The sequence below is a fragment of the Strix aluco genome, chromosome 5 (assembly GCF_031877795.1).
Source record: "Strix aluco isolate bStrAlu1 chromosome 5, bStrAlu1.hap1, whole genome shotgun sequence".
Lineage (NCBI taxonomy): Eukaryota > Metazoa > Chordata > Aves > Strigiformes > Strigidae > Strix > Strix aluco.
This window is the reverse complement of record NC_133935.1, coordinates 55,792,968-55,807,008: the sequence shown is the minus strand read 5'-3', so window position 1 is coordinate 55,807,008 and position 14,041 is coordinate 55,792,968. Positions and strand designations below refer to the sequence as shown.

The window sequence follows — 14,041 nt, the reverse complement described above, 5'->3', positions numbered from 1 at the left end:
AGGATCTAAAATGATTTCTGGTTATTTGTTTGTTGAACACTAATTTTCCTGGATGACATATAACTTTTAAGGAATACAATTCTTATCAAATTATAATGAAACAACAGTATGAGAAGTGGTACTGTGAACTTTCATTAAACTGAATGATGGTCAAAACACATACTAGGTTTAACATGGACATGAAATAAAGAAGTCATTAATTCAACAGTGCAATATTTTTTATAAACAAATGATAAGCTAAAACAGCATTTCAAAGTAACATAATTTTGTTCATCTTATTACCACTGAATCATCAGTGTTTTACATAGTTTCTCTGACATATTCATAAACCAAATGGGTTCATAAATAAAAAGAAATAATTTTTTCTTCTGTTTTTGACAATGCACAAAGGAAACAAAGAAATCGTATTTTTATGGAAACACATTCACTTTCCCTGCAATGTATTCTCAGACCCCCAAAAGTACTTTTCTTCATTTTTATATCCATATGACAACATGTAATAAAGCACCATTAAAATATACTATTGATTTTTGAAGGTTATACACACACAATAGCCTGCTACATTAAAATGTGCATCAGTGCTAAATTTTACAGCTCTTCAGCGAGTATACTGATGTAGTGATAAATAGTTTATTAGATGACTTATTTGCAGAATGAAAAGAAGTAATTTTGCTTAGTATTTAAAGAAACAGCAACATATTAATACGCTGAATCTCCAGAAAAGGTCAAAACACAGTATTAAAAAAAAATATTTTCTACAATCCAAATCTATCTACAATTAAATATTAAAATGTTGCAGTAAATACATACAAACTTTGGGAAGAAGTAGGGTTTTTTTTCCTGCATTTTAAAATCTCCAGAAAAACGAGGGTTCTGGTGATTCCAAATGCTCATACAGTTTACTAGATGTATTTATTAAAGGAACGGGAATAAAGCCTTTTAAACAGACATTTACAACTACAGGCGATGTTTTAGAATCCTAACCTAGACATAGTCTATACTATGTTTCGAAAGATGCTCATCACAAAATAAATACACTGGAATTCTATCCAAGCAGTGAAGGAAAAATTGGTGAAAAACTCAACATCACTTAAAAGAGTAAAAAGTTACTTTGTAACAAAGTAAGTATTAACAAAACCTGGAAACTACATGCAACACTGTAGATAACATTAAAAAAATGACTTTGTGCAAGTACAATGCTGAAAACACTTACATTTTTTATTGCTTCATAGACAGCCCTAAAAGTCGGTTGTTTATCATCATGGTAAACACCTCTGTTTCCATGAAGAATAAATATACCTTCTTCTTCAGCTTCCTTACAATTGCTTCCATAGATGCAGTGGTCAGGCCGATAATTCCATTGGCAAGGAAAGACATAAAGACTTTCTGTGCAGAAAAATTAAAACCCTGGATTAAGTACCAAAATCATTTCAGGAAATACACTAATCTTCTCTTTTTTTCTTAAGGCTGCTTCATAAGTTTCTGTACACTTGTTTTGAAATCTAACAGCTGATTACAGTCTAGCAAGCTCCAATGCTGTCTCTCAAAGTAAACACTTTCAGAAAACAGAAGTAGTGAAAAGTCCCTTAAATACTTTCACTGAAGAAGTCTGCTAAGAGTGTTTTCCTGGATTTTTCAACATCTTAGAGAAGATCAGCTTTGTCACATCAGACTCAGAATGAATGTGTATTTACCTGGATTGTGAAAAAACATAATGTTCAATAGATCCTGATCGCCCCATGTTATGTTCAGCTTGTACTTCTTCAACAATGGCATAAGAATTTCTCCCCACTGTAATCGGACTGGTGTCATATCATTCTATTAAACAAACCAAAGCAAAACACACATTCAGGACAATTATGCCTATAAAGAAGGAACTACCCTACACAATCAGAGTAATTTGCTTTTCAAAGTTACAATCTCAAATGTATAGATGATTTCCTCCTTTTAAACAAATGAGCACACCTAAGGAAAATAGTTATGGACATTTCCAATATGCTTTATTTCTCAATTATTGTAAAGAAAATTATATGCATCTCCTAATTCTATTGAACTGCCACATTAAATTTTGGTCTTCAAGATTTCCCTCAAACATCTTAAACCAAAAGTTCTAAGAAACAGCAAGGTTTTTTAATACAGCAGTAGGATCCAACATAAAAACTGCATTTAAGAGATACATGCATGTAGATGGGCACTATTTAAATATCCACACTTCACGCAATTTCTCTGTTTTTACCACAGTGATAATATACACAGGTTTTAAAGTTAATGTCAAAAATTCAAAACAGATCAATATAAAATTATTAAATGGTTCCAAACACATACAGCTAAAAAATATTGGCGACAAAGCAGCGTACAAAAATATGGAAATCCTTCAAAGGTTTTCAAAAGAATTTTCATTGAGTTGAACTAAGTTTTTAGTTACTGAACTTGAAGTTCCACAGCAAAGACACAACTTTTCACTAGCAAAAGGCAGGAAGACTCTAAACCAACAGCTGTTACTTAATTCCGAAATTCTTGATTTAGCAAAATCACTTCAAAGGAGGAGTTCCTCTAAGTTTCTGGCTGAGGAGGTGCTACTTGGAGTAAGCTGGTCTACTCTGAACTCCACATTACCAAAGGGGTCACCATCTGCAGTGTAACAGGTTACATATTCTAAAGCTTATTTCTTATATTTACACCACATTTAAGTTCAACTAGATCAGAAAAGGAACAAGGCTGCTCACTCTGTACCTTTCCACTTCAGTTGGAAAAGTAAGGATGGAATAAGAGAAAGTCCCAGAGAGAAAATACCTGAACAAGTACAGGATTGTACCCTTGATTCTTTTTTGCCAAGTGGACCAAAAAAAAAAATTAAATTAGAACTCCAGCACGGTTTGGGATCTGTATACAGAAACACCATGTTAAGAAACAGAAAGTATTACCAGGAGCAAAATATTCAGTTTTAAAATTATTGTATCAAAGACTTTCTTCTCCGAGCTTTCAACTGACAAACTAAAAAGTACAAAAATGAGCAGTTCAGTTTTTAGTCTTTCCTCAAATCATTTCAGCCATCAAATATGAAGGGCTTTCAGAATTGAAGACTAAAAAAGAAATACTATCAGATTTCAGATAAGAATTAATACAAAAAAGATCTATAGCTTATATTATGTAAGAAGGCTAACGGAATATTACAGTCCCTTCTGTCCTAAAAAATTTATGACTATGATTGCTTGCAAGTATTTGATGAGAGCAGGCATAAGAAATGCACAAGAGAATTCTTCTCTAGCAAGAATTATCATTAGGCTCAGTGCAATGTGATTAAACAAAAGAAAACTCAGGCTTAACACCAAGCTCAAAACTTCCAAAAAGCAAATCAATCAGACTGAATTATGGTGGGTAAAGATTACTCCCTCACCTGTACTTTGCCATCCATAGAATACTGACCTATTGTTTAAATTTAGACTTAATGCTAAGAATTAAAAACAGAATTAAACTGGCTCACTGATACCAGGGATAATCATGGTAAGAGAATACACAGTAGTAAATAACGTTTTAGAGCAACCCATAGAAATATTACTTGAAATCGTTAAAGTCATTATTTCATATAATTTTCATAGTTTTAATAGCATTGAAATCTAAAGTATATCCCAAGGACCTGCAAAGCAGGTAACAGCATACATCACATTGCCAGATGACTAGAAGCAATGCTACTTGACAAATAGTGCTATCAGATTTAAGAATGGGAAGCTGTAATAGCTCAATAAATATTTCAATATTTGCATAAATAGAAAAGTTATAATAATATAAATACAATTTAGATATATTAATTTATTAACACTAATGTATAATTAAACCAGTGTAGGAATCACAGGGCAAGAGAAATTATTTGAATAGTTATACAACCTCCTTCTTCAAAATTCTACTGTAACTTGTAGTGAGGTCAAACAGCATGAGAAGTAGAATGCTCAAGTTCAGTCAAAATTGGCGACAGAATTGCTTTTCAAAAGTTACTCAAGTAAATATGAGAAAAATAACTATGATACCTTAAAGATTTCCAGAATGATAAACCTTGTGTCCAATATTCAGTAAGTTGCAAAGAAGGTTAAAGAGTTTTAAGAAAAAAAACCCCACTGGTAGTGGGCATTTCTGTCATGACATCAAGCTGATGTAGACAGGCTCTTACAAACTCTCAAAATTCTAGTTTGAGTGGAAGAAAATGTGTAAGAACAAAATATACATGAAGACATTAAGATATTCTCCTACATGTTTTTTCTTTTTTTAGATGCTGTGCTTTAATTAGTTGGTCATTACTGATTTTTGTCCTAGAAGACTTCTGCCTGGCCAAGCCTGAAGTCAGACTTACAAGAGCTGTCACATTCCGCCTGCAGCAACCTAGTATTACCTTTCTCTTAATTCTAATAAGAGAATATGAAGTTGAGGAAAAATACTGAAATCATACAGCAATAACTAAACATACTGGAGCTCTGTCCCACAAACAGTTGACCAATTTAAATTTTATTCATGCCAAATGAGAGCAAGGCCTCTTCCTTCTGGTTACACAACTCTATCCTGTTCTTGCATTAACAGTGTAGTGCTAACACTTACTAGATGTTTGTGTGAGCTGATTTACTTCACTAACCCAGCAAAAGGATTTATTTTTTCTACTGTTACCAAATTTAATTGAATCATAGAAGGGACCAACAAGCACCAGAGGCTAGGACAACGTAAATAAGAAAAGCAGGGAAAAGCAGCTGGTAAGAGATGGGAGCCTTCCTTTTAGAAGCAATTAGCTTTTGCATAGGCTCACCATATTTTTTGGAACTACAGACTTAAGCAATACTGAAAGGTTAAAAAAAAAAGTGTATAATGGCTTAGGTCATAGAAACTCTCTGAACTTTGATCTTTTTTTGTCTAAAGCATACCCATGAACCTCTCCTTTGCACACGCTATCCAGAGTTATTTTGTTTGGGGCTTGTTTGGTTTTCTAAGGGTTCATTTCTTTCTATGATTGCCTATGTCTCAGGCAACAACTAAGTTTTGATAAAAGTCATTGTTCTCTATTCACAAAGCTTCACTGATCTAGGACTTTTTGTCACAATACTGTATCTGTGGTATCTGCTACATCTTTTCCAGTTTAAAAGTATCTATATGTATACAAATATTAAAAAAATCACCCACTATTACCTCTTCTACCTCCTAAATGCTCTTGTATGTTTTACATTCCCATTCATTGCTGTTTAGCAACGACAACAGGCAAGCACTAACCATCATAAGCTTCATTACCAATTCTAGTCTTATGTCCAGTTATGCACTGTTTAATGACCACACTACATTCAATAACACATATGTGCATGCATACGTATCTGTATATACGTATACACATGTGCATATATATGTATATATACAATGCATATATTTGGACTCTATATATATACACAGAGTCTCAAAACACACAAGACAAATATGATAGATAGGACCAGGAGTGACAACTTCCATTAGGCGCCATAGATAGCAAAGTAGCTAGGATGCTTGCCTGAAATGAAGAGACCTGAGAATCCTGAAAAGATTGAGGCTTGAATAACTAAGTGGATAAAAGACGACTTAATCCTGGAGCAATACATAGAACTACAGGTTTTCTGCTACACAGGTGAGCACTATAACCTATAAGTCCCCAGTTCTCCTTACTTATTCATCTTCTGGTTCCTCCTGACTCTCACAAATCAATGTGACAACAGAAGATAGATGCTTAAAGGCCTCAAGCAGCTCACCCTGTAATTTCAGACTGAAGAAACTACAATAGACAAAGAACCCACACTTTTAAATCCATCGTATTGGAGAAATATCCTGATCCAAAACTTCCACTGTTTAGACAAGTGCTCTAGTCACTAGACAGTCATACAAAAAGGTCTACAGGCAGCTTTTTAAAGATACAAAAATTACCAGAACCTATATACATACTCCTTGAGGAATCTGTTGAGCCTCCTGAATGTATATAAACAAATTTAGATACTCCTGTAAGACAATGAAGCATTTTTTAACTCTACTGTACTTGACTGGAATAGTTAGTGGGACACAACATGGGACAGTATCTGTAAGGTCCAAAATTATCTGCAGTGTTGCTGGCAAGGGTTATTAGGACTACTGCTGAATTTGATTTACCTCTCTTCTAAAGGCTTGAGACCAGTAGCTCCGTTGCTATCAGTCACAAGAGAAGCCATACGCTCTCAGGCCTAATGTGTATAGTCTCAACTACACTAAACCCTTTACAAAGTTTTGCTGTGAGGCTTGCAATTTTTCATATTGACCAATCCTTCTTTTAAGACATTCAAGGAACCTGAAGATGAAAACAAAGTCTCTGCAAGTCTCCACGAACAGCAGAGGTTTTGTAATAACGCTTGTGCATCTTAGGGCCCTGTGATACTCTGCAAGCTTGTGAGATCACACTTTAGGTACTAGGGGAGCATAAACTGAAATAGTCCCCCTGCTGAGTTCTCTCTAAACCAAGATCTCAATAATCAATACTGTGCAACAGAAACTCTTTTCCTGCTTAGTCATTACCCAGGCTACACTATCTAGCTATGATACGAGAAAAGAACGATCAAGCATTCCTAAATTTCAGGTAACCTAGTAGCTCTCTAGACATCCTCAAACAGTTCTTCCTGTAGCCTGATACTACAGGACACTTCCCCAGTGTGTCCAATAGATGGAAGGACTGAATCAGCAGCATGGGTTAGAAATCATGAGGTAGTCTCCCATCAGAAACAATTCTGAGCCTTCCAATACCAAAAAGTCTCCACTGATAAGTAGGTTGATCACTGGCAGTAAGGTCTAACGCAGAGTCTTAGCAAGCCAGTCACACTGGAGAAAGTATCCATCTCTACAAATTCAAAGCCTGAACAAATAACAAACATTACACTTGCCAGAAACACCCAAAAACAGAGGCAAAACAGCTGGATGCTCAACTAGATGCTCAGCATTTGTTACACGAGGGAAAGGTTTTAAATCAAGAAGGGTATCTAAAGAGAGCATTTCAAAATGCTGTAGCTGAACCGGAAAATCCATATATGTCAAAACACTATGCATCCAAACATTCTATCTGTGTTTCCTGCTCAAGACAATTGAACTAAGACTCCAGGAAAGATGCACAGGATGACAAAAGCAGGGAAAAAAGGTATAGGAATGGAGAGAAAAAGATGAAATTCATGCAAGAAATAAGTTCTTAGCAACCTTGTTAAAAGCTGCACACACAGACTAAAAACCAAAGACCAAACAACCCCCCAAAACCCCAGGTATACAGAACACACCACCTTTTTTATTTCTTTTTTTAACTTCTTATTATCAAGCAGAGTGAAAGAATATTTCTTTATGTACACCACTAGTCTCAAATGTTTGAGGAATGTTCACAGTGCACACACAAGCAATCCTGGACAAGTACGAAGTTCAGAAGACATGCGAAAGCAATGGCCAGACATATACATGCATCAGATACAAAAAGGGAAGCCTATGCTTCAAGTGACAGTAAAGCTCTGGAAAGGATGCCAAAGAATGATGACTAATGGTTAAGGGCAGAAAATGCTGTATTTCTAACATTTAAAGCAACTGAAGCAGAGCAGGGGAATGGGTTAATTGCTTTTTTATGTTTGTCAACTAAACCCATCAAAAAGGGCTTTGAATAATGTGCTTTGCTACAGGAATCTTTGCTCTGTTTCTGCCTCTTTCTCAAGTGCCCTTTCATAATTCTGAATATTTAGTACACTTGCATAGCACTGGGTAGATCACTCCAATCGCAGTTCCTTTTCCTTTATTGTATAAATGCTAAGCCTGGAACTCATCAAGCAGACCTGCTTAGTACAGTACATACTGAACAATTTGCAAAAGAGCATTAATATGAATGTTTTCAGGACAATTCAAGACTTTTTTTGGTTACGATTCCCCTAACCAGTGGATGACACACAATCTTCCTCGCTACAGTAAGTTCACTGGCCCATTTAGCCAGAAACTGTACATCACATTAGGTACACTGCAGTTTGCCAGCAGGATCATGAGAAAATCATATGGATTTGTGCCTTCGCTTACAGCTGAGGTTTTACGTATCACAGATATTCATCCCCATAACAAAGAGCTATTTTTAAAAAAATCACTTCCTTCAAGGCTAGTTTTGGTTTAGCAATCTGACATGTTTCATTGCATAATAAATATACAACATGGCAGCAACAGGAATATGTAGCAGATATTTTCAGGACCTGAAAAATACTCCAGTCCCCTAGTACCAAGGGACAGAGAAATACTCCATGTTGAATTTCAAAATACTAATGACTGATTACACCTACTTAAATCTGTATACAGAGACTTACATTTTAAGAAACCACCAGTTTTAGGTGTTAGGGAGAAAGAACTTATTATTGTACTCTAGAAAAGTACAGTTAAAAGACACTTTTAGAACTCTACATAATCTGTATACTTTTGAAAATTTTAATTCCAATTTTAGTAAAAATGCATAAAGTTTCCAATAGATTGATAACCTAAATTCTACTGAGATGCCCAACCACAATTCTGGCACAGTATGAATAAAATACCAACCTTACCTCAGAGTTTATCATACTAAAAATAATTCACTACACAAGTGCACTGTCAGAGGTTAAGAAACATGCAGTTTTCAGTCCCATATTTTTCTTGTTATATTTTTCAATATTTTAATTTATCCAGACATTATAATCGGGAACACAAAGTAGACAATGCAAGATTCCAATGATGATATATACAGAAAAGTTTTCTTCTTGGGGAAACTACAGCTATATACACTATAGTTACTATAACTTTCTACTTTAAATACAACCGAAAATCCATTCTCCATTTTTCTTAAATTCTCTGTATTTCCACAACCAAAATACATAGCAAGAATGTTAAGATGAAAGCTAAATCTTTTTTAAGTTGGAAATGGTTGAGAAGTAGTAATGTCTACTGCAAGTTCATATTGCCCCTCTTATAGGTGCATCTTCCAATATTTTTTGACTGCATGATTGTTTTTCCCTAATCAAGCTTCTCTTAAACAGAGTACTTTTCCCCCAGCATAATCACATGCATACTTTAGTAAGTACTTCCATGATTAACTTCTCTACAAAAACTATGACTTCAAAGTCTATCAAAAGATACTTAAGGTGATAATCACCTGGTTACAATGTGAAAAGAGGAAAATTTGGAAACTGTACAGTTAGAAGAACTTACCAAATGTTTTAGCACCACCTCCTGGTCATATTACTACACACATTTTTAAAGTTAGCTTTACAGTATACATTAACTGTTTTCTGGGATCTCTACAGTGAAGAAAGAATAGCAGAATATCTACTGACAAATGTAATTTACAGCAGACTGTATGAAATCACAGGATCTCTCAGAACTAAGAAAAATTAAAACAATCAAGCACACCTGAAATGCAGGAATTCCAAGCCTTACAGTGAATGACATTTAAAATGATATCTAACTTGTGTTTTTTAAACACAGCATATTTTTAGAGCATTATTCCAAGAAAAATATTTTGAAAAATATGTCCCACATGAATTCATAACAGGATTAGAATTAAAAGATGTAAAACCACAGAAAATGCAATAAAAGAAATGCACATACCTTGAAATACTTTCTTCTGATACGTGTCATATTCATTAACATGACTCCAGAATTTATTCCAGTTACACCATAATAGGGATGTCTAGCAAAGCGATTATACCACCCGATACGAGGCTCTTCATGTTCTGGTGCCATTGCAGCAATTTGTGTGGAGTTGAACTTTCCCAGAAAAGACCAAATATCATCAACGGGTCTCAAAAACAGGATGTCAGTATCAACATACAGTAGCGAATCCACATTTTTGAGGATTAACTGTGAGGGAAAGAAATTTAAAACCAAACACTTAAGTTTTATTGAGCTTCTCTTCATAAAACAGAAGTTGCTGCCATTACACAATAAAGTTTAATACATTTTTGTCATATGCAAATAAATTCACTTTAGACAGGAAGTTTGCCTCAATAAATTTGTCATCATTCCCCATTCTCTCATTTTAGAGAATTTCTGTAGAGTGAAACGGAGATTTTATATAGAATAGTAACGCAAAGGCACTCAGTCCACATTTTATATCCCGGAGCTCCTCAGAAGTAGCTTGCAGGTCAGGTGAAACATTACCATAATAGGAGCTCCTATCTTACTCCTGTTCCCTTGCTTTCCTGTGCATCTAATCAAACAAGGGAGAGCTGCAAGGGAGCCCCAGAAAAGACAGTATTGGGAGATAGCTGCCACTGCTGTAATTCACGTAGCCTCAAGTATGATTTCTGAAGCATGTTAGATAAGCAAAGAAAAGGCTGCACAAAACATTCTGGAAACAATAGCCCATTTCTTGTTTCATTTTCTCCAACACTTCTCAGACCCACGCATGCAGGAAAATTTCCAACTAAATGTGGAGTCGAGGTGTGATAAATCCTTCCTACCTCCAAGAGGATGACATGATTCATACTTCTCACTGAGGACATTGTGTCATAATGCAGCAAGTGAGAAAAGGACTTTTATTCCATAGTGTATTAGTGCCACAGAAGAAGGTTAAATTCAGAGGGCATTTTAGGATGTCATAAAAGTAACTTTTAGGAGTAGCAGTTGTTCTTAATTGAAAACTAAGCAGAAATTAGATTAACAAGGACAACTTGATATTTCATAAACAGACTTCTGTACTGTCCTATTACAAAATAACTTACTGGCAAGAATAGCCTTTGCGAAGCACACGGTTTAAACAATTTCTTCCATTCTGCTGCACTCTCTGTTGGAAATGTTATTGGATATAACGTGTAATTAACTCTTCCTTCATAGGGGAAGTCATCAAGCTAAGTGAAAAGAAGAGATCACAAAAATTACTTTAGTTAATTTTATTACAAAAAATAAATCAATATCCCATTCAAACTGATAATTGAACACAATTGCAACACCTCTCTTCCATAACAGAAATGCTTCCTGAACTACAATAATCTGTCAGCTATTCAAAATATTTGAACAAAAAGTGGCACCTGCAGGCCACTAAGAAGAAAACACATCATATCAGATCATATACAAAAGTAAGAGCAAGTAAAATAAGTTAGCATTTACAAAAGGCAAATACATCAAATAAAACTTTTTCCCCTCCTAAGTAGTTTCCACAGGAGAAATACCAATGAAGTCTTTCTCAATTTAAAATAACCTTACCTGATTTTTTCTACAGTTACTGTTCACGTGACATTAGTGTATATATATTAGTATGTATAACATAGTAATGTCATAGCTAGTATGACATTTTAAGCACAAAAATAGTAAAACCCTCCTCAGCTATACACTAGTCAGTTTCTAATACTGCTACTCCAGTCATAGAATCATAGAATAGAATAGTTCCGGTTGGAAGGGACCTTAAAGATCATCTAGTTCCAACCCCCCTGCCATGGGCAGGGACACCTTCCACTACATCAGGTTGCTCAAAGCCCCGTCCAACCTGGCCTTGAACACTGCCAGGGAGGGGGCATCCACCACTTCTCTGGGCAACCTGTTCCAGTGTCTCACCACCCTCACATGGAAGAATTTCTTCCTTACATCTAATCTAAATCTACCCTCTTTCAGTTTAAAGCCATCACCCCTCACCCTATCACTACACTCCCTGATAAAGAGTCCCTCCCCATCTTTCATGTAGGCCCCCTTTAAGTACTGGAAGGCTACTATAAGGTCTCCCTGGAGCCTTCTCTTCTCCAGGCTGAACCACCCCAACTCTCTCAGCCTGTCCTCATAAGGGAGGTGCTCCAGCCCCCTGATCATCTTTGCAGCCCCCTTCTGGACTTGCGCCAACAGGTCCATGTCCTTCTTTTACCAGGGGGACCCAGATCTGAACACAATAATAGTGTTATATGACTGTAACACAGTCATAATGTTATATTCATTAACTGGAATTTACTAAAATTAGACATAACCATATCTACCATTTTCAAACACTGACATTTCACTTTGTTTAGGCAATGTCAGGCTGACTCATACTGTAAGCCTGGGGACAAAAAAGGACAGATCTCTTGTTTCTCTTGTAAAACCAACTTTAAATAAGCTCACACAAAATAAATGGTTTGCATTCAGACCATCAGGTTTGTGTTTAACAGATTCAAGGTGACAAATCAGGAAGTGTTGGTCTGTCTCTGAAAAGTTTTGATTCAACAACTGGCATTTTTCCACAAGAAAATTTCAAAAATCTCCATCCAACATTATGAAAGACTTACATATTACCTTATTTTTAGACATTGCTGCCACTATATCCAACAAGCAGAGAAATTGCTATACATTACTCAAATTGTACTACAAATTGATTAAATAAATTATTTGGGTACTTACTATGTCTTTGAAACTCTTATGCAATTGGTCCTCAGCAAAAATATGAAACTGGAGAGGTTTGATGCTGAAAATAATGGCTGATCTCAACATAGTAACAGTCTCCTCCAGTCTTTCACCACAGGCAACCACTGCTAGATGCATTTTCTCAGAAGGATGTGTTTTCATATAATTGTATCTGGTACAAAAATATTTTACCGTTTGACATTATTTCTTGCAGAGGCTTAAAGAAAAGCTCTACTATTTACTGCAATACGTAATTTAACAAAATATCCTTTATCATATTTAAAAACAGAAGATGCAAACTATAGCATTATATCTCATAGGTAGGCTTACATTTAACCCGAACTATTCTCATATTCATTCCCACCATCCCAGTCTGTGAGGGAAAAACAAGGTATGGAAGAGCTATACAGAAACTAGTAATCTTACTATCCATCATTAGCAAGAAATTCCATTAAAATAGCTATGTTAAAAGAAAGATCCCATGAAGTTACATCAAAATGTGGAAGTCTGACAGCACATTAAGTCTATGCATGAGTTCATTTTCTCCTCTTTCCCTGGCCTTAGTAGAGATAGGTAAACACAATAAGTATAGCAGAGTTAAATTCAACAACAAAAGTGAGATAACCCCTACTTTTAAGAAGTTCTGTTAAGAACATTTTTGAGTGATTCATGTGTTTTGTCAATTTTCTGCTCCAGTAAGCCCTTTTCTCAAACACATGCTTTACGGCTTCTCCTAAGCACTGGCACAATGCAAAAAGCTTTCTCCTCTCCTTCCATCCTGCAGGAGTACAACTTGGGTTGGAAGGGGGGGAAACTAACAGCTCAAATGGCCTTGTGGGATGTCCTGGTACTCCCAGTTGTTCTGGAAAATTCCTCAGGTACACTAACCACATGCCCTGTCCGTGTCCTTAGGGCTAAATGACTGCAAGGTGTGGGGATTGGGAAGTCCTTTCTTCCTGAAAACAGCTCTCCAGCAGTTACGGTGAGCAGTGCCTGGTAGGTATTATACAGGGTACATTTAAAAGTTATTTCATTAATTTAATAATTTTAGCGTATTGTATCATCGGGTAAAAACCAGTAGCTTGGTAGCAAATGCAGTGGGCATACTAAACCTAAAACCACATTCTCCTGGATTTCATATATTTAATCACTCAAAAAAGCTTTCAAAGGCTTTAAGCATATGACAACTCAAAGCCAATCTTCACAACAATATTTTGCACTTGAGCTATTCACACAGACCATTGGAGGAGGGCTGGCTAATAGAACTAACAGTATCTGAAGGTTTAAATTACAAGTTTAATTCCAAGTTATGCAGACAAAAAAAAAAAAATCTGAAGTTAGAAAACTTTCCCAAACTAGTAACACTACAGAAACGCTTAGCAAACATACCACCCATTCTTAGAAACTTGCCAAAGAGAGACACTTCAAAACAGAAATTAACAGATGTGATTCTTAGCACATAATCTCCACTCAATTTATGTAACTAAAACATTTAGATGCATACAAGCTTTCCTTTAAATTGACAAAAGATACTGTGCAAATATGCATTTTTTTCTTTAAGGCATGGAAAAGCAACACATACAATTTTGAGTCCCATGGGGCAAAATATAAGCCAAGCTATCACTAAAACTGATGAAGTTTAATGCCATAAATAATGGCTGCATTTAAAAAAAAACAT

At 35.5% G+C, this 14,041-nt stretch overlaps 1 protein-coding gene across 7 annotated transcripts in view; it reads right to left on the bottom strand.

The window, feature by feature from the left end:
* The window catches only part of GXYLT1 (glucoside xylosyltransferase 1), a 54,541-nt gene that overhangs the window by 22,461 nt on the left and 18,039 nt on the right, over positions 1-14,041 (bottom strand). For all 7 annotated transcript variants that reach the window (XM_074827436.1, XM_074827435.1, XM_074827437.1 and 4 more), the window contains 5 exons: positions 12,361-12,535; positions 10,722-10,847; positions 9,607-9,858; positions 1,695-1,818; positions 1,214-1,386 (listed from right to left, as the gene is read on the bottom strand). In XM_074827436.1, coding sequence (XP_074683537.1) covers positions 1,214-1,386; positions 1,695-1,818; positions 9,607-9,858; positions 10,722-10,847; positions 12,361-12,535 — 850 coding nt within the window. The remainder of the gene's footprint in view (positions 1-1,213; positions 1,387-1,694; positions 1,819-9,606; positions 9,859-10,721; positions 10,848-12,360; positions 12,536-14,041) is intronic.